The following is an 18,177-nucleotide window of genomic DNA, read 5'->3' on the forward strand; positions in this document are numbered from 1 at the left end:
GGTCCCAATTGGTTCCCAAAGTTTTACAAAAATCTGAGAGATGACGGCAGATTCTTTGATGATTTGACATGGAATGACCCACAACTTCCATTTCCGTTAGCAGTCTTTCATTTGCTGCATTCATTTTATGAACCATCGATTCATTTGTTTGGGCTTAAAGAGAATGAAAAAAAACATAAGCCATGTAATGAAGTCCGTCCATGTAGGGGGAAAAAAAAGGTTAAAGCTTTTCCACTCGTATACCAAACTATTAGGTGTAAGGGAAGAGGTAAGAGTGTGAGTGCAAAATGTTTCTGCATTAACCTTTCCGAGCTTCCTGTGCCCACCGTTTCCGTAATTTCCTCTGTCGCCTATTGTTCAAAGGTCAGGTTTTCGTTTTCATTTGCTTAACATTGGTGCTTAGAAAGTCAAACACAGAAGTGGAAAGAGGAAGAGGAATTTGACTCGGCTTACCCTGTACAGTAATTCTTCTGGTGTTAGTACTTTACCATCTTCATCAAGCCTTGGGAGTGGGGAGAGTGGAGGGAGGAGCATGTTGTGTTATTGCAAATGAATACATAATTAATGCGCTCTCGGATAGCAAATGGTGACCGCACTGGTTTTCTTCCCATAACAGCGTCTTACTTTATCATTTTGTAAGACTTGCTCTCTCATGTGCTGCGACGCAGAATGATTTGAACAACCAACATGTTAATATCACCGTTATCGATGCTCAGGCTGATTCTGTTTTGAAAATGACTAGGGGGTTAAGTATTAATAAGTTATCTCTTAATGCTTGTTAGCCTAAGTGTTTCGTAATGCCAGTTAGCAACGAGCAGAATCAGATGTATAGGAAGCTCTTTGTCTCCATAGCTCCCGTGTCTGTCTCTTTTCCCTCCGGAATGAACACTTGATAGTTCGCCATTGTTATTTCTCACCTCCCCCAAATGTTCCACGTCAACATGCCATGTCCACATGTGCAAACCCCCAACTTCACACAGATCTGATAACAGGGCGGCAATACGTGAGCGACTTTGTTGCTGCAAGAGCACATGTGCCACCCTCACGGGGGTGAGAGGGGGGGGGGGTTGCCCACATCAGGAAGCCAGGGGCAGTGACTATATAAACCAGCCCCACTCAGACGGAGAGAGTCGGAAAGAGTGAGGAGAGAAAGTCAGCGCACGCAGATGCCAAGGAGAGTTGAGAGAAGGGAGTCTGTGCCCAGGGCTCCCTGAGGAAGAGAGACTGCAGTGGGAGCATCCCGCATTAGCACAGTGCCTGAACCACATGCCCACATTGGGCTCCCTGACATCCCACAAAATGAAAATCCACTGAAACCTTCACCTCATCCATCCTGTCTAATCTTCTGTCTGTCCTGCATGCCTGAACGAGTCCACATACGATAAGTTTAGTTGAATGTTTAGTCGTCAAAACTTTCTGCCGAATTAAGCGCACTGTCCAGTTTCCATATCGTCTTCATTAGTCCCCTACCGGTGTACACCGGAGGGGACTATAGGTTTGCACTCCGTCTGTCCGTCCCTCCGTCCGTCAGTCTGTCAGTCTGTCAGTCTGTCAGTCTGTTAGTCTGTTAGTCTGTCAGTCCGTCACGCAAAGAACAGTTTTCCGGACTTTGTTTCTAAACGCTTAATGCTAATAATTTCAAACTTGGTACATGGTTTCCTCATGATAAGTTACAGATCAAGTTCGAACCTCACGACGTTTCGATCATTTTTGACAAAGTTATGGCACTTTGAACTTTGGGAATTCTGATAATTCTGATGATCCTTAACTCGGTGCCATTTTAAGTTTTAATTTCCTTTAAAAAAGATTTTCTCTGCAATAATAGGACCGATTGAGATCAATTTTTCACCATATGAGGGACTCGGTCTGTAGAATATTTTAATGGTAATTACGACGTACAGGTCACGTGGTTCGGCCGCCATATTGTTTTCCGTGAAAACACGAAAACCCCTTTTTCTCTGCAACGGCTGAACAGATCGAGGCCAAACTTTGCAGGCAGAATCGCATACCCATGACGAACAAAAAAGTCAGCGAGCTAGACGTCATGCGTCACATGGTTTCAGAGTTATGACGTTTTTAAGCATGAACCTTTAAAACCGAGCTCCTCCCTCATTTTTGATCCAATCGAGGGGAAACTTCACAGATCTATTCAGCATGTCACTCTACTAAAATGTCATTTTGGAATTTGCGATAGGGCACGTGGTTTGGCAGATATCGTTAATTAAACGGAAATATTTTAAAAATGGATATCTCTTGAATCGCTAGTACCTCAGACCGTGAGTTGGTAATTATATAATTCACACAGTGCAATACGTGCAGGCCGCTCCACGGAGCGACCTTGTGGGCTTATCAACGAGGCGAGGCGTGACACATGTGTCTCAGCATACCTCAGATCAAGTTTGAAAACCAGCATCAACCGTGCATAAATTTGCATATTCGATCATTTTTGACAAAGTTATGGCACTTTGAACTTTGGTAGGGGACATGTATTGCAGCGCAATACTCAGAATGCTTGTTTATTACTGCCCTTGCTATGTCCCCTTCCTCATGATTTACGAAACGATTTTAAAAGCGTATTTATTCACTGTGGATTTTAAGCCTCAAAATCACTCTCCAGCATAACCCAACCCCCCCCCTGTAAAACCGAATGCACATGTGGCCAAATTCATTAATCATAACCACATGGCACCGCAGTCGCCATGTGTGTAGAATACCTCGGGAGTTCGTTTTGCCCGTTACAATACTTTGTTTTGTGCATCTCGTACACCGGTAGAATTCTGTGCAAAAATTGTTCATTCTGCTTATACAATGAAATGCAAGCTCGTCTTCATGGAGGGTAGCGTATGCATCTGTGGACAAGTCATAAAATGGAACTTGTATACCGATTGTGCCAAAAAGTGAGGGGAGGTAGAACACATGACCATCCTAAACCAATGATCTTCATTCTATAATAGAAACAGCCAATTAAACATTCTGAAAAGATTACCCAATGTAATTTTTAAACCCCACGCTGCATTGGCTTTGTGCTACGTGCCCACATGTCCGCGCTCCCCCACTTCTCGATAGCGATCGACACCCATGCATATACACACCTTTATATCGGTTATAGGTTTTAAACCTTTTACACAATTCACCCGACTATTCTGGTGTTATGCCTTAATTGACAAGCATACTATCGCACATCGTGGGGTCAAAGGTTACCTGTAGGTTCTGCAAAGAATCAGACGAGAGTAGACAGAATCAAATTCTTTTTCCACTTCTTTGCCTGCAGCCTGCAGAAGCCAAAATAAAAAGGAAGGAAGCATGCATTGAAATACGACCAATATGCCTGAATGTATCTGTTTTACAAACTATCCTGTCCGCAGAATGCTCAGATTTAACAAAAATATATCCTCTACTTCTCAACATACAATTCTTTATGTCTGAACAAAGAAAGTTGACTCTGGAAAGTGGATGGAATACTGCTCTCCCCTCTGAGCTGGTGCTCCTGCCTCACACCTAGTTCGTCTTCACGCTGTTGAAACCAAAGCGTTCAGAATCATTGGAATCTCCCGCGATGAAGCTAACTCCGAGGGCCTTTCACTCACTCACCGCAGGCAGGGTGGTGGTCTTTCCGTCTTCTACCGACTCCTCTCCGGCCTTGCCCCCCCCCCCCACCCCAGCTCTCTCTGGGCTCTGTCCCCAAAATATTCCTACAGGTCGCACAAGATCTGCCTGCAACCCTCTTATGGTTAAACTGCCAAAATCAAGACTCTCTGCTCACATTCACTCCTTCATTCCTCTTTTCTCCTGCCTCTGGAACAAACTCCCTCACTCTCTTCAATCCCACTCCTCCCTCCAGGTCTTTAAAACAGCTGTTCACTACCATCTCTTATCTTCCCCCATCCAAAACCTTGATCTTTTCTACCCCTGCTAATTTCATCCCAAATCCACTTTTTTGAAATACCAACTTCTTTCTTGGAAGTCCTTGGTGTCCTTGTGTTTTATACTTCTCCCACCCCCCCCCCCCCTTTCCCACGCCTCCTCCCCCAAGCCCTCCCTCCTACACATCTCCCGATGTCCCTGCTCTCAAATGTTCTGTTTGTGTGCTTCCCCTTCTCTCCCCATCTTGTCTAGCGCTCCCTCTTTTTATATACTTTGGTTGTTTGTCTGTTTGATTTGTTTGTGTGATAAATGTTAGCTCTTTCACGAGCCTCGATTCTGTATACAAAAAAAAAAAAAAATCATGCAGAAACGGACATTGATCGTAATGATGCGTTGTACAGCGACGATACAAAATGGTGCACTGCAAGTTGAAAGTAGGTTGCAAGGCAGAATAAGACAACTTGGAGAAAGCAGAAGGGAAGGGAAAAAGGAGTACAGTACAAGGAAAAGACAACATAAATACCTCCTCAATGAAGAGCCATGGATGACATGTACCGCCGAGGAGGGAGGGCCTCTTCAATCCATGCTCGAAAATTCCCGTGAGTGCGGGGCATAACGATCCACGGACTAAATCGGTGACAGTCTCTGTGACAGAGTCGTCTCCGGCTGTGGAGTACTGCCAACACGACAACAACATGGTGTCCTGATTAATGAACGTCCCAACTAAAAAAAGTTATTTTGTCAGAAATTCAACACCACACGGATCTTTGCTTCGATGAGGTATTGCTCGTGGCATCAACTTAAGATTGGCAGACGTTCAGACACTCAATCGAGGGAGTCCTTGTGCCCCTTCTACATCTGGCCCGGACCAAGTTGCTACAATGTTATGAAATACAGAATCAATCTCATAATGTCTGTTGTGCTTCCACGAGCCATGTAATGAGTTAAGTAGATATAATACACCTGACGCCAGCCTGATAACAGACCAGAATAGAAAAAGAAACACCTTCAAATAAAACAAACATCCTCAAAACCAAAAACTGGTCAACGCAGTTTAAAACAGACTAATAACAATGGCTTATCAACCAAGTTATTGTTTGCAGTACGATATCACGTCGATCCTTTCACGTCTCGACATCTATTCTATCTGCCTCATGGTGACGGCAGTTCAATTTTATCCTCAAAGGACTTCAATGAAGGTGCAGTTACAATTGTTTTGAGAAGTTTTTTCTATGCATCAACCGCCGGTTAATGAAGAATTGAGTGAGGATCTGTGTTCGGTGATGTTTGTCAATCCTAAGAGAATGGCCTTGAAGCTGAAGTGAAAGTAAGTAGTTGAAATATCTGATCCACAGGTGTCTTTTGAAGACCATTTATATATTTAATGTCTGAGAAACTAAAGTGTCTAGACTCTAGAGTCTAGACTGACAAGGATTAGTGGGAATAATTTACATCTCTTTTTTTTTGTCCCCCGTCGCACCGCGGAGCGAAAGGGGGACTATGGTTTTCCCCTCCGTCCGTGTGTGCGTCCGTCTGTGCGTGCGAAGGTGCGTGCGTGCGTAAGCAAAGGACCGAATTCTAATTTGGTGTGTGGGTGCAACTAGGCATATGGAAGAACCCTAATGAAAATTAGGTCGCCACGGCAAAATCCAAGATGGCCGCCGCCATGTATGTCTGACGCCATGTATGTCTGAACCTTGTGAGCGGAATATCTTGAAAAATAAGCGAAGTACCAACTTCTAATCTGGTGTGTGGGTGTATCTAGGCATAAGGAAAACGCTATTGAAAATTGGGTCGCCACGTCAAAATCCAAGATGGCCGCCACCATATATATATGTCTGAACCTTGTGAGCGAAATATCATGAAAAATAAACGAACTACTAACTTCTAATCTGGTGTGTGGGTGTATCTACGCATAAGGGAGAACGCTTTTGAAAATTGGGTCGCCACGTCAAAATCCAAGAATGGCCGCCTTGCGTCTTCCACTTTGTCAACTCACATCACTTCAAAGACGAGGGGGGGGGGGGGGGGGGGACGGACCTGGCGTAACGCTTGTTTGCACTAATGTTGCACCTTCGAATAAATTTGTGTTTCTGCAATCGCGTGGATTCCACAACCAGCTGCAAGTCTCCAATTCATGGCCTTTTTGAAATGAATGAATTCACCTTTCCTGTCAAATTGTATGGCATGAAGGGTCAAAAATGTAACTCCTATTTTAAAATGTAACTCCTATTTTAAAATGTAACCCCTATTTTAAAATGTAACCCCTATTTTAAAATGTAACTCCTATTTTAAAATGTAACTCCTATTTTAAAATGTAACTCCTATTTTAAAATGTAACTCCTATTTTAAAATGTAACTCCTATTTTAAAATGTAACTCCTATTTTAAAATGTAACTCCTATTTTAAAATGTAACTCCTATTTTAAAATGCAATTCCTATTTTAAAATGTAACTCCTATTTTTAAATGTAACTCCTATTTTAAAATGTAACTCCTATTTTAAAATGTAACTCCTATTTTAAAATGTAACTCCTATTTTAAAATGCAATTCCTATTTTAAAAAGGTAGCTTCTATTTTAAAATGTAACTCCAATTTTAGATTGAAACTCCCATTTTTAAATGTAACTTGTTTTAAAATGTAACTCTTGTTTTAAAATGTAACTCCAATTTTAGATTGAAACTCCCATTTTTAAATGTAACTTGTTTTAAAATGTAACTCTTGTTTTAAAATGTAACTCTTGTTTTAAAATGTAACTCTTGTTTTAAAATGTAACTCTTGTTTTAAAATGTAACTCTTGTTTTAAAATGTAACTCTTGTTTTAAAATGTAACTCTTGTTTTAAAATGTAACTTGTTTTAAAATGTAACTCCTATTTTAAAATGCAATTCCTATTTTAAAATGTAACTCCTATTTTTAAATGTAACTCCTATTTTAAAATGTAACTCCTATTTTAAAATGTAACTCCTATTTTAAAATGTAACTCCTATTTTAAAATGTAACTCCTATTTTAAAATGTAACTCCTATTTTAAAATGTAACTCCTATTTTAAAATGCAATTCCTATTTTTAAAAGGTAGCTTCTATTTTAAAATGTAACTCCAATTTTAGATTGAAACTCCCATTTTTAAATGTAACTTGTTTTAAAATGTAACTCCTATTTTAAAATGTAGCTCATATTTTAAAATGCAATTCCTATTTTAAAATGTAACTCATATTTTAAAATGTAGCTCCTATTTTAAAATGCAATTCCTATTTTAAAATGTAACTCCTATTTTTAAATGTAACTCCTATTTTAAAATGTAACTCTTGTTTTAAAATGTAACTCTTGTTTTAAAATGTAACTTGTTTTAAAATGTAACTCCTATTTTAAAATGCAATTCCTATTTTAAAATGTAACTCCTATTTTTAAATGTAACTCCTATTTTAAAATGTAACTCCTATTTTAAAATGCAATTCCTATTTTAAAATGTAACTCCTATTTTTAAATGTAACTCCTATTTTAAAATGTAACTCCTATTTTACAATGTAACTCCTATTTTAAAATGTAACTCCTATTTTAAAATGTAACTCCTATTTTAAAATGCAATTCCTATTTTTAAAAGGTAGCTTCTATTTTAAAATGTAACTCCAATTTTAGATTGAAACTCCCATTTTTAAATGTAACTTGTTTTAAAATGTAACTCTTGTTTTAAAATGTAACTCCTATTTTAAAATGTAGCTCATATTTTAAAATGCAATTCCTATTTTAAAATGTAACTCCTATTTTTAAATGTAACTCCTATTTTTAAATGTAACTCCTATTTTTAAATGTAACTCCTATTTTTAAATGTAACTCATGTAGCTCCTATTTTAAAATGTAACTTGTTTTAAAATGTAACTCATATTTTAAAATGTAGCTCCTATTTTTAAATGTAACTCCTATTTTAAAATGTAACTCCTATTTTAAAATGTAACTCCTATTTTAAAATGTATCTCCTATTTTAAAATGTAACTCATATTTTAAAATGTAGCTCCTATTTTTAAATGTAACTCCTATTTTAAAATGTAACTCCTATTTTAAAATGTATCTCCTATTTTAAAATGTATCTCCTATTTTAAAATGTAACTCATATTTTAAAATGTAACTCATATTTTAAAATGTAACTCCTATTTTTAAATGTAGCTCATATTTTAAAATGCAATTCCTATTTTAAAATGTAACTCCTATTCTTAAATGTAACTCCTATTTTAAAATGTAACTCATTTTAAAATGTAGCTCCTATTTTTAAATGTAACTCCTATTTTAAAATGTAACTCCTATTTTAAAATGTAACTCCTATTTTAAAATGTATCTCCTATTTTAAAATGTATCTCCTATTTTAAAATGTAACTCCTATTTTAAAATGTAACTCCTATTTTAAAATGTAACTCCTATTCTTAAATGTAACTCCTATTTTAAAATGTAACTCCTATTTTAAAATGTAACTCCTATTTTAAAATGTAACTCCTATTTTAAAATGTAACTCCAATTTTAAAATGTAACTTGTTTTAAAATGTAACTCATATTTTAAAATGTAACTTGTTTTAAAATGTAACTCCTATTTTAAAATGTAACTCCTATTTTAAAATGCAATTCCTATTTTAAAATGTAACTCCTATTTTTAAATGTAACTCCTATTTTAAAATGTAACTCCTATTTTAAAATGTAGCTCCTATTTTAAAATGTAACTCCTATTTTAAAATGTAACTCCTATTTTAAAATGTAACTCCTATTTTAAAATGTAACTCCTATTTTAAAATGTAACTCCTATTTTAAAATGCAATTCCTATTTTTAAAAGGTAGCTTCTATTTTAAAATGTAACTCCAATTTTAGATTGAAACTCCCATTTTTAAATGTAACTTGTTTTAAAATGTAACTCCTATTTTAAAATGTAGCTCATATTTTAAAATGCAATTCCTATTTTAAAATGTAACTCATATTTTAAAATGTAGCTCCTATTTTAAAATGCAATTCCTATTTTAAAATGTAACTCCTATTTTTAAATGTAACTCCTATTTTAAAATGTAACTCTTGTTTTAAAATGTAACTCTTGTTTTAAAATGTAACTTGTTTTAAAATGTAACTCCTATTTTAAAATGCAATTCCTATTTTAAAATGTAACTCCTATTTTTAAATGTAACTCCTATTTTAAAATGTAACTCCTATTTTAAAATGCAATTCCTATTTTAAAATGTAACTCCTATTTTAAAATGTAACTCCTATTTTACAATGTAACTCCTATTTTAAAATGTAACTCCTATTTTAAAATGTAACTCCTATTTTAAAATGCAATTCCTATTTTTAAAAGGTAGCTTCTATTTTAAAATGTAACTCCAATTTTAGATTGAAACTCCCATTTTTAAATGTAACTTGTTTTAAAATGTAACTCTTGTTTTAAAATGTAACTCCTATTTTAAAATGTAGCTCATATTTTAAAATGCAATTCCTATTTTAAAATGTAACTCCTATTTTTAAATGTAACTCCTATTTTTAAATGTAACTCCTATTTTTAAATGTAACTCCTATTTTTAAATGTAACTCATGTAGCTCCTATTTTAAAATGTAACTCCAATTTCAAAATGTAACTTGTTTTAAAATGTAACTCATATTTTAAAATGTAGCTCCTATTTTTAAATGTAACTCCTATTTTAAAATGTAACTCCTATTTTAAAATGTAACTCCTATTTTAAAATGTATCTCCTATTTTAAAATGTAACTCATATTTTAAAATGTAACTCATATTTTAAAATGTAACTCCTATTTTTAAATGTAGCTCATATTTTAAAATGCAATTCCTATTTTAAAATGTAACTCCTATTCTTAAATGTAACTCCTATTTTAAAATGTAACTCATTTTAAAATGTAGCTCCTATTTTTAAATGTAACTCCTATTTTAAAATGTAACTCCTATTTTAAAATGTAACTCCTATTTTAAAATGTAACTCCTATTCTTAAATGTAACTCCTATTTTAAAATGTAACTCCTATTTTAAAATGTAACTCCTATTTTAAAATGTAACTCCTATTTTAAAATGTAACTCCAATTTTAAAATGTAACTTGTTTTAAAATGTAACTCATATTTTAAAATGTAACTTGTTTTAAAATGTAACTCCTATTTTAAAATGTAACTCCTATTTTAAAATGCAATTCCTATTTTAAAATGTAACTCCTATTTTTAAATGTAACTCCTATTTTAAAATGTAACTCCTATTTTAAAATGTAGCTCCTATTTTAAAATGTAACTCCTATTTTAAAATGTAACTCCTATTTTAAAATGTAACTCCAATTTTAAAATGTAACTCCAATTTTAAAATGTAACTTGTTTTAAAATGTAACTCATATTTTAAAATGTAACTCCTATTTTAAAATGTAACTCCTATTTTAAATGTGATTGTTTTTCAATCCCATTTAAAAACGTAACCCCTATTTTAAAATACGTAACATGTACAATCCCATATAACCCATGTAACATGTACAATCATGATTAAATAATATAACTAGAACGACACTCGGTACCAAGGTGAACAGTTTACATTTCGTATCCCACTGAAAGGCCAGATCTGGATTCGGACCTGAACCAAAATTGAATCGGGTTGTTCTTCTCACCGACCCAACTCATACACCCAGTTGTCACAAGTCGTTCTCAACTTTTTGAAATACCATGCTACATATCGTTTTTAGCCCTATCGCTCAATAGTGAAGAATCGCTGATATATATTTTTTAATTCTCGTATCCGCATCCGAATTCGGATCTTCACTAAAATCAAACAGATTCGTCCTTGTCACACACCCAACTTGTCCACAAAGTTTCATTGAGAACTTTGAGATGCTGTATCCTGCTATATATTGGTTTTAGCCCTGTTATTCAAAGGTGAAGAATAACTTAAAAAGATTTCTGATCTGGATCCGGATCTGGAACCAAAATCTAATCATTTTGTCCGTATCACACACCCACATCCCCACCAAATTTTTCCCGAATCCGTCCACAACGTTTTGAGATATCCTGTTCACAGACAAACAAACAGCCGGGGTGAAAACATAATCTCCATTCACCTTCGGTGGCAGAGGTAATAAAGCAAAGTGTGTTGGACACCCACCTGCTTGCTTCGTTCATCCAGAGCTTCTACAAACTTAGCTGGGAACCAACCTTCATAGAGTGCACCACAAATGCCACATGAGCATGGCAATAAGGTGTTGGGAAGGAAAAGAAGAAAAATAACCATGTGGTGAAAAAAGTGACCAATGCCAGTGTATACATACAGCGGTATCAGAGGCAAATGCTTTATAAAAAAGAGATAAAAGATGAAGACAAATTTCCACTACATTCCCGAAAGCCATCTTCAGCTTTTTCCAACATAACTTGGTCAATTTGAGTTTGTTTGGAAGTTAGTTTGCATCTTTCAATGCATTCCAAAGATCAGGGACAAGACCAACTCCATCACTCACCTCGAAGTCCATTAAGTTCTCCCACCCAACAGTGTTCGTCCTTCTGGGAAATTATCTGCTCAAAATATGGAGAGGGACAGGGGAAGGATATGTAAAATAACTGAATGTGAAACACAAGCGGCAACAAAAGAATAGGTTTCATACTTTGAAACATTGTGAATCAAGATGAAATGAATAATAAAGACAACTTGAACTGCAAGCAGTGATGATAGGCTTCCATGAAAAATGGCCACCATATCACGTGACTGATGATGTCATCATTTCAATAAATTTTCCTCATCGGTAGTTGAACATATCTGTAAATTTTGGTTTGGATCGGTTAAGCAGTTCTGGAGATATGGATTTTAAATTTCTCTTCCTTAAATCCAAGATGGCCACCATACCATGTGACTGATGATGTCATAGTTCAGAACCATTTTTCCTCATGGGGAGTTGATCATACATATGAAAGTTCGTATTGATCCGTTTAAAAGTTCTGGAGAAAATGATGTTTGAAGGTTTTGCTTAAATCTAATTTGGCAACCATATCACATGACGTCATAGTTTACAAATGTTTTTCCCACGCCAGTAATTGATCATATGTTTGACATTTTGCATTGCTCCGTTAAGAGGTATTCCGGAAAAAGTTACTTAATTTTTTCCTTAAATTCAAGATGGCGGGCAAACCACATGACTGAGGAAGTCATAGTTTGCAAATCTTTTCCCCCATCAGAATGTAAACATGTTTCAAGTTTTGTAACAATCAGATAAATGGTTTCAGAGAAATAGATTTTTTAAGTTTTATTTTAAAATTAAATATGGCCACCAAACCACGTGACCAGTGACATTTTTTTTCCCCGCAAATTTTTATCCCCATGGTTACGTGATCATATTTGTAAAATTTCGCATTGATCAGTTCAGCGGTTCTGGAGAAGATGTTTAAAGTTTATGATGTCAAGGCAATGGCAGCCAATGCAAGTCAAAATTGCAAAACATAATTCATGATGCACTAAGCTACATTGGTATATATAATGAGTTAAAGTTTCATCGAGCTAGTTATAAAGGTTTTCTTGGAATCGTCTCCACAAAATGCATGAGAATAATAATAATCCTTACAAGAACAAAAGGCTTCCAGTGGGAGCCTCACTGGAAGCCTAATGAGGTCCTTCATTTGAATCAAGTCTTCTCTGCCAGTACCCCAAGGGACAACGGTTTTCACATGCACAGATATACTTACAAATTTACGTATTACAAACATGGTATTGTAGCGGTTACCGCTGGATGTACATAATCGCCTTGCACCGGCCAGAACACGGCCAGACGCGCCTCTCCCGGGCATGCCCGGACTCACTGTTCCCGGGCACGCCCGAACCTCCCGGGCACGCCCGGTCTCGTCTTTCCCGGGCATGCCCGCTCTCGCCTTTCCAGGGCTCGCCCAGAGCGTCCGGGCATGCCCGCTATCGCCTTTCCAGGGCTCGCCCAGAGCGTCCGGGCATGCCCGCTATCGCCTTTCCAGGGCTCGCCCAGAGCGTCCGGGCATGCCCGCTATCGCCTTTCCAGGGCTCGCCCAGAGCGTCCGGGCATGCCCGCTATCGCCTTTCCAGTGCTCGCCCAGAGCGCCTGGGCATGCCCAGCCTCGACTTGCCAGGCCGCAGCCAAACACGCCCGGGCAGGTCCAGACTCGCCTTTCCAAGGCTCGCCCTTGATACCCGGGCATGCCCGGTATAGCTTTTGCCGGGCAAACTTCCCGACATAAATGTGTATATATATTGTTGCCCGAAAAACGGGCTTGTCAGAATACCTGAGCTGTTTTGTTTCAATAAAGCAACTCGGACGAATTCCGTCTTTGGTCGCGTCAATTCTTTCAACTCGCGTTGGAGCGCAGTTCCTTCATTGGTGACCTACCGACATGGATACGGCAGTGACGCTTAAACTGCCTACCTTCTGGGAGGCTCACGCGGCTGTTTGGTTCACCCAGGCGGACTCCCAGTTCGCCCTGCGAGGCATCACCGCGGACGACACCCGCTTCCACCATGTTGTGGCGGCGCTTGGTTCCGCCACCGCGGCCCGCGCCTTGAGCCTCCTCCAGCACCCGCCGGCTGCTGACAAATACGACGCGCTGAAGACGCTCCTCCTCGGCGCTTTCGCCCTCTCACCGGCAGCACGCGCACGGCGCCTGCTTGACCTGCCCGAGCTCGGCGACACGCGCCCGTCCGAGCGCATGGACTATATGCTCTCGTTGCTCGGCGAGCACTCTCCGGCATTCCTGTTCCGGGAGCTGTTCCTCCGTCAGCTGCCTAACCCGGTACGCCTCGCCCTGGCTGGCACGTTGATCACGGATTCCCGCGCCCTCGCCAGGGAAGCCGATAAGATCTCCTCGGCGGGCCAGCACATCGGCGCGGTTACCTGGAGCCCGCCGCCGTCCGAGGCGACGCCCGAGCGCCCTGCGCGGTTGGAGGCCGAACTGCCGGTGCAACTGGCGGCCGCCACGCCGCACCGCCCGCTTCCGACACGATGGCCGGGGCCTCCACCTGACCGGGCGTGGTGTTATTACCACGCCAGGTTCGGACACAAGGCTCGGACGTGCCGGCCCCCGTGCACTTTCGGCAGGTCGGGAAACGGCCGGGCCGGGGTTCATTCCCAGCCATGAGCGCCGGCCACTCGGGCAACTTGCTGTTTATTCGGGACAAAGCGTCTGGACGGCGTTTCCTGTGCGACACCGGCGCCCAACTGAGCGTCATACCTGCCTCCGAGCAGGACAGGCTGGACGCAGTTTGCGGCCCCTCTTTGGTCGCTGCTAATGGCTCGGCCATACGCACTTTCGGCCCACGCGTCGTCACCCTCTGCTTCGGCAGCCAGCGCTTTCAATGGACTTTTGTTACCGCCAGCGTCCCCGTGGCTTTGCTGGGCGCCGACTTCCTCTGCGCGCACGGGCTGCTGGTCGACGTCAAACGACGTCGCCTTGTCCACGCCGAGACCTTCAGCTCCCTGGCGTGCACAATGAGCAGCTCCGCGCCGACTGAACTGGCGTGCGCCCTCCCGGCAACGAACGAGTTCGCTCGCCTGCTCATGGAATTCCCGGCCCTCACGCGGCCGACATTTTCGGCCGTCGCGGTGCGGCACGGGATCGAGCACCACATACCCACTACGGGCCCGCCGGTCTACGCCAGGGCCCGCCGCCTCGACCCAGCCAAGCTCGCCGTGGCAAAGGCCGAATTCGACGCGTTGGAGCACCTCGGCATCGTGCGGCGCTCCGATAGCGCGTGGGCCTCGCCACTGCACATCGTGCCAAAGCCGGGGGGTGGATGGCGCCCGTGTGGCGACTACCGCCGTCTCAATGACGCTACCACCCCCGACAGGTACCCGATCCCGCACATTCAGGACTTTTCCGCCCGTTTGGCGGGACGGGTCATCTTTTCGAAAATTGACCTGATACGGGGCTACCACCAGGTACCTGTCCGGGCGGCCGACGTCCCGAAGACGGCCGTCATCACGCCGTTCGGCCTGTTCGAATTTTTGCGGATGCCGTTTGGCCTCAAGAACGCGGCCCAGGCGTTCCAGCGCTTGATGGACGGCGTGCTGCGCGACCTGCCGTTTCTTTTTGTCTATCTGGACGACATCCTCGTCGCCAGCACGTCCCGCGCCGAGCACCTCCTCCACCTCCGAACACTGTTCGGTCGCCTCAGCGAGCACGGCTTAATTGTCAACCCGGTCAAATGCCACTTCGGCGCGACGACCGTTGACTTTTTGGGCCACCGCATCACCAAGACCGGGGCCGTGCCGCTGCCGACCAAGGTCGAGGCCATCACCACGTTCCCGCGTCCCCGTTCCATCAAGGCCCTCCAAGAGTTCCTCGGCATGGTGAATTTTTATCACCGATTCGTGCCCCGCGCTGCTCAGCTCATGCGGCCCCTTTACGAGGCCCTCCGGGGCAAGCCGGCCAAGCATGACATTGTTTGGTCCGCGGCCATGGACGCGGCCTTCGCCAGTGCCAAACGGGCCCTCACCGACGCAACGCTGCTGGCTCACCCGGTGCTCAACGCGCCCATCGCCCTCACTACGGACGCCTCCAACTACGCGGTGGGCGCCGTCCATGAGCAATGGGTGGACGGGGTTTGGCAGCCACTCGCTTTTTTCAGCCGGCAACTCCGGCCGAACGAGTTAAACTACAGCACGTTCGACCGCGAGCTGCTCGGGCTATTCCTGGCCGTTCGCCATTTCCGACACCTCCTGGAGGGCCGCCCGTTCACGGCTTTCGTCGACCACAAGCCGTTGGTCTACGCAATGGCTAAGGTCACGGAGCCGTGGTCGGCCCGCCAGCAGCGCCACCTCTCCGCCGTGTCGGAGTTCACCACGGACATCCAGCACGTCGCCGGCAAAGACAACGCCGTGGCCGACTGCCTTTCGCGGGCCAGCGCGAACGCGGTCCACCTCGGCGTGGACTTCACGCTCATGGCGGCCGACCAGACCACCGACGCCTCGGTGCAGGCACTCCGCGTGGCGGACACGGGCCTCCGCCTGGCCGACATCCCCTTCGCGGGCACCGTCCTGCTCTGCGACGTCTCCCAGGGCCAGCCTCGCCCCATCGTGCCCGTTTCCTGGCAGCGCCGCATCTTCGCCTCCATCCACGGCCTTTCTCACCCGGGCCGGAAAGCTTCTCAGAAGCTGGTGTCGGCGCGTTTCGTCTGGCACGGCCTTCGACGAAACATCCGCGACTGGGCCAACGCCTGCACGGCCTGCCAGCGAGCCAAGGTCCACCGCCACACCCAGGTCCCGCTGGCACCTTTCGCCGTGCCTGAACGGCGTTTCGACCACGTCCACGTGGACCTGGTGGGTCCCCTGCCCCCCTCGCGGGGGTTCACCCACCTGCTCACCATGGTGGACAGGACCACCAGGTGGCCGGAGGCCGTGCCCCTCACCTCCACCACCACCGCCGACGTGGCGCAGGCGTTCATCGCCACCTGGGTCGCGCGCTTCGGCGCACCAGCGGACATCTCGTCCGACCGCGGCCCACAGTTCACGTCTGAGCTTTGGGGCGCGGTCGCCCGTTCGTTGGGGGTCACGCTGCACCGCACCACGGCCTACCACCCCCAAGCCAATGGGTTGTGCGAGCGGTTTCACCGCTCCATGAAGGCCGCACTCATGGCCGGCCTTCAGGATGACGGTTGGGCCGACCGGCTGCCGTGGGTCCTTTTGGGCCTTCGCACGGCCCCCAAGGAAGACCTCCAGGCGTCTGCCGCCGAGCTCGTCTACGGCCAGCCACTCCGCGTCCCGGGCGAATTCGTGCCTGACGCTACCAGTCCCTGGTCCGCCGCTCGCCAGCGCTCGGACCTCCAGGAGGCCGCCCGACGATTTGCCCCCGTGCCGACGTCCCGCCACGGTGGCCCCCAGTCCTACGTCCCCCCGGCGCTTCGCACAGCGGAGTACTTCTTTGTGCGTCATGACGCGCACCGGGGGCCACTCCGGCCGCCGTACGACGGGCCCTTCCGGGTCCTGCGACGGGGCGACAAGTCTTTCATCGTCGACTTCGGCGGCCGGCCGGACCGGATTTCTGTGGACCGCCTCAAACCGGCGCACATGGACGTCGACCGACCTCCACGGTTGGCCCTTCCTCCGCGGCGAGGCCGCCCCCCGTCCACAGTTCCCCCCGCTCGACCACCCACCACCACGTCAGACCCCTCCCCACGACCCTCCAGGGGTCGCTTCGGCCGGGTCATCCGGACCCCCCTTAAATTGACCCTGCCGGTGCAGGTCGATTCTGGAGGGGCGTGTGTAGCGGTTACCGCTGGATGTACATAATCGCCTTGCACCGGCCAGAACACGGCCAGACGCGCCTCTCCCGGGCATGCCCGGACTCACTGTTCCCGGGCACGCCCGAACCTCCCGGGCACGCCCGGTCTCGTCTTTCCCGGGCATGCCCGCTCTCGCCTTTCCAGGGCTCGCCCAGAGCGTCCGGGCATGCCCGCTATCGCCTTTCCAGGGCTCGCCCAGAGCGTCCGGGCATGCCCGCTATCGCCTTTCCAGGGCTCGCCCAGAGCGTCCGGGCATGCCCGCTATCGCCTTTCCAGGGCTCGCCCAGAGCGTCCGGGCATTCCCGCTATCGCCTTTCCAGTGCTCGCCCAGAGCGCCTGGGCATGCCCAGCCTCGACTTGCCAGGCCGCAGCCAAACACGCCCGGGCAGGTCCAGACTCGCCTTTCCAAGGCTCGCCCTTGATACCCGGGCATGCCCGGTATAGCTTTTGCCGGGCAAACTTCCCGACATAAATGTGTATATATATTGTTGCCCGAAAAACGGGCTTGTCAGAATACCTGAGCTGTTTTGTTTCAATAAAGCAACTCGGACGAATTCCGTCTTTGGTCGCGTCAATTCTTTCAACTCGCGTTGGAGCGCAGTTCCTTCAGTATAACCCTTTTATGTCCGGCCAGCTACCAATTGCAGTTTCCTTTTCATTTGACTCTCAACCTTCCATGTCTCATCTTCTCCCACTTCTCCCAAATTTTATTTTCTCAATTCCCCAATCGACCCTCAATTCCCTATACTCGTATGTAATATGTAGACAGCCCTTTAATGTGAAAACTACCGATTCATCATGTGAAGATTTGATGTGTACCAGATTACACAGAACATAGCCAAAAATTAAATGAATAAAAAGGATAAATGGACGGCAAGCGAGAAAGATACAAAGACACCTCCACATGTAAACAAAACGAACACCCCACCCGCCACATACATTTAGCTGATTTGTCCTGTGTAGCAAGTAGTTGACCATTCGACAAAAAGGAAAGTATTTTATCCTGGTTCACATCACCCATAAGGATATTTACCCCATTAATATCCATATATATATATATATTCAACGTATTCCCC

At 44.1% G+C, this 18,177-nt stretch overlaps 1 protein-coding gene across 4 annotated transcripts in view; it reads right to left on the bottom strand.

Annotated features, from left to right (window-relative positions):
- SGSM3 (small G protein signaling modulator 3) overlaps positions 1-18,177 on the bottom strand; it is an 87,370-nt gene that overhangs the window by 11,795 nt on the left and 57,398 nt on the right. For all 4 annotated transcript variants that reach the window (XM_068110425.2, XM_078774300.1, XM_068110424.2 and 1 more), the window contains exons 15-19: positions 11,331-11,385; positions 10,982-11,031; positions 4,388-4,540; positions 3,202-3,272; positions 454-502 (exon numbers count right to left, since the gene is read on the bottom strand). In XM_068110425.2, the coding sequence (XP_067966526.2) occupies positions 454-502; positions 3,202-3,272; positions 4,388-4,540; positions 10,982-11,031; positions 11,331-11,385 (378 nt within the window). The remainder of the gene's footprint in view (positions 1-453; positions 503-3,201; positions 3,273-4,387; positions 4,541-10,981; positions 11,032-11,330; positions 11,386-18,177) is intronic.

This window comes from Myxine glutinosa, chromosome 3, assembly GCF_964187855.1.
Source record: "Myxine glutinosa chromosome 3, kmMyxGlut1.1, whole genome shotgun sequence".
Classification (NCBI taxonomy): Eukaryota; Metazoa; Chordata; class Myxini; order Myxiniformes; family Myxinidae; genus Myxine; species Myxine glutinosa.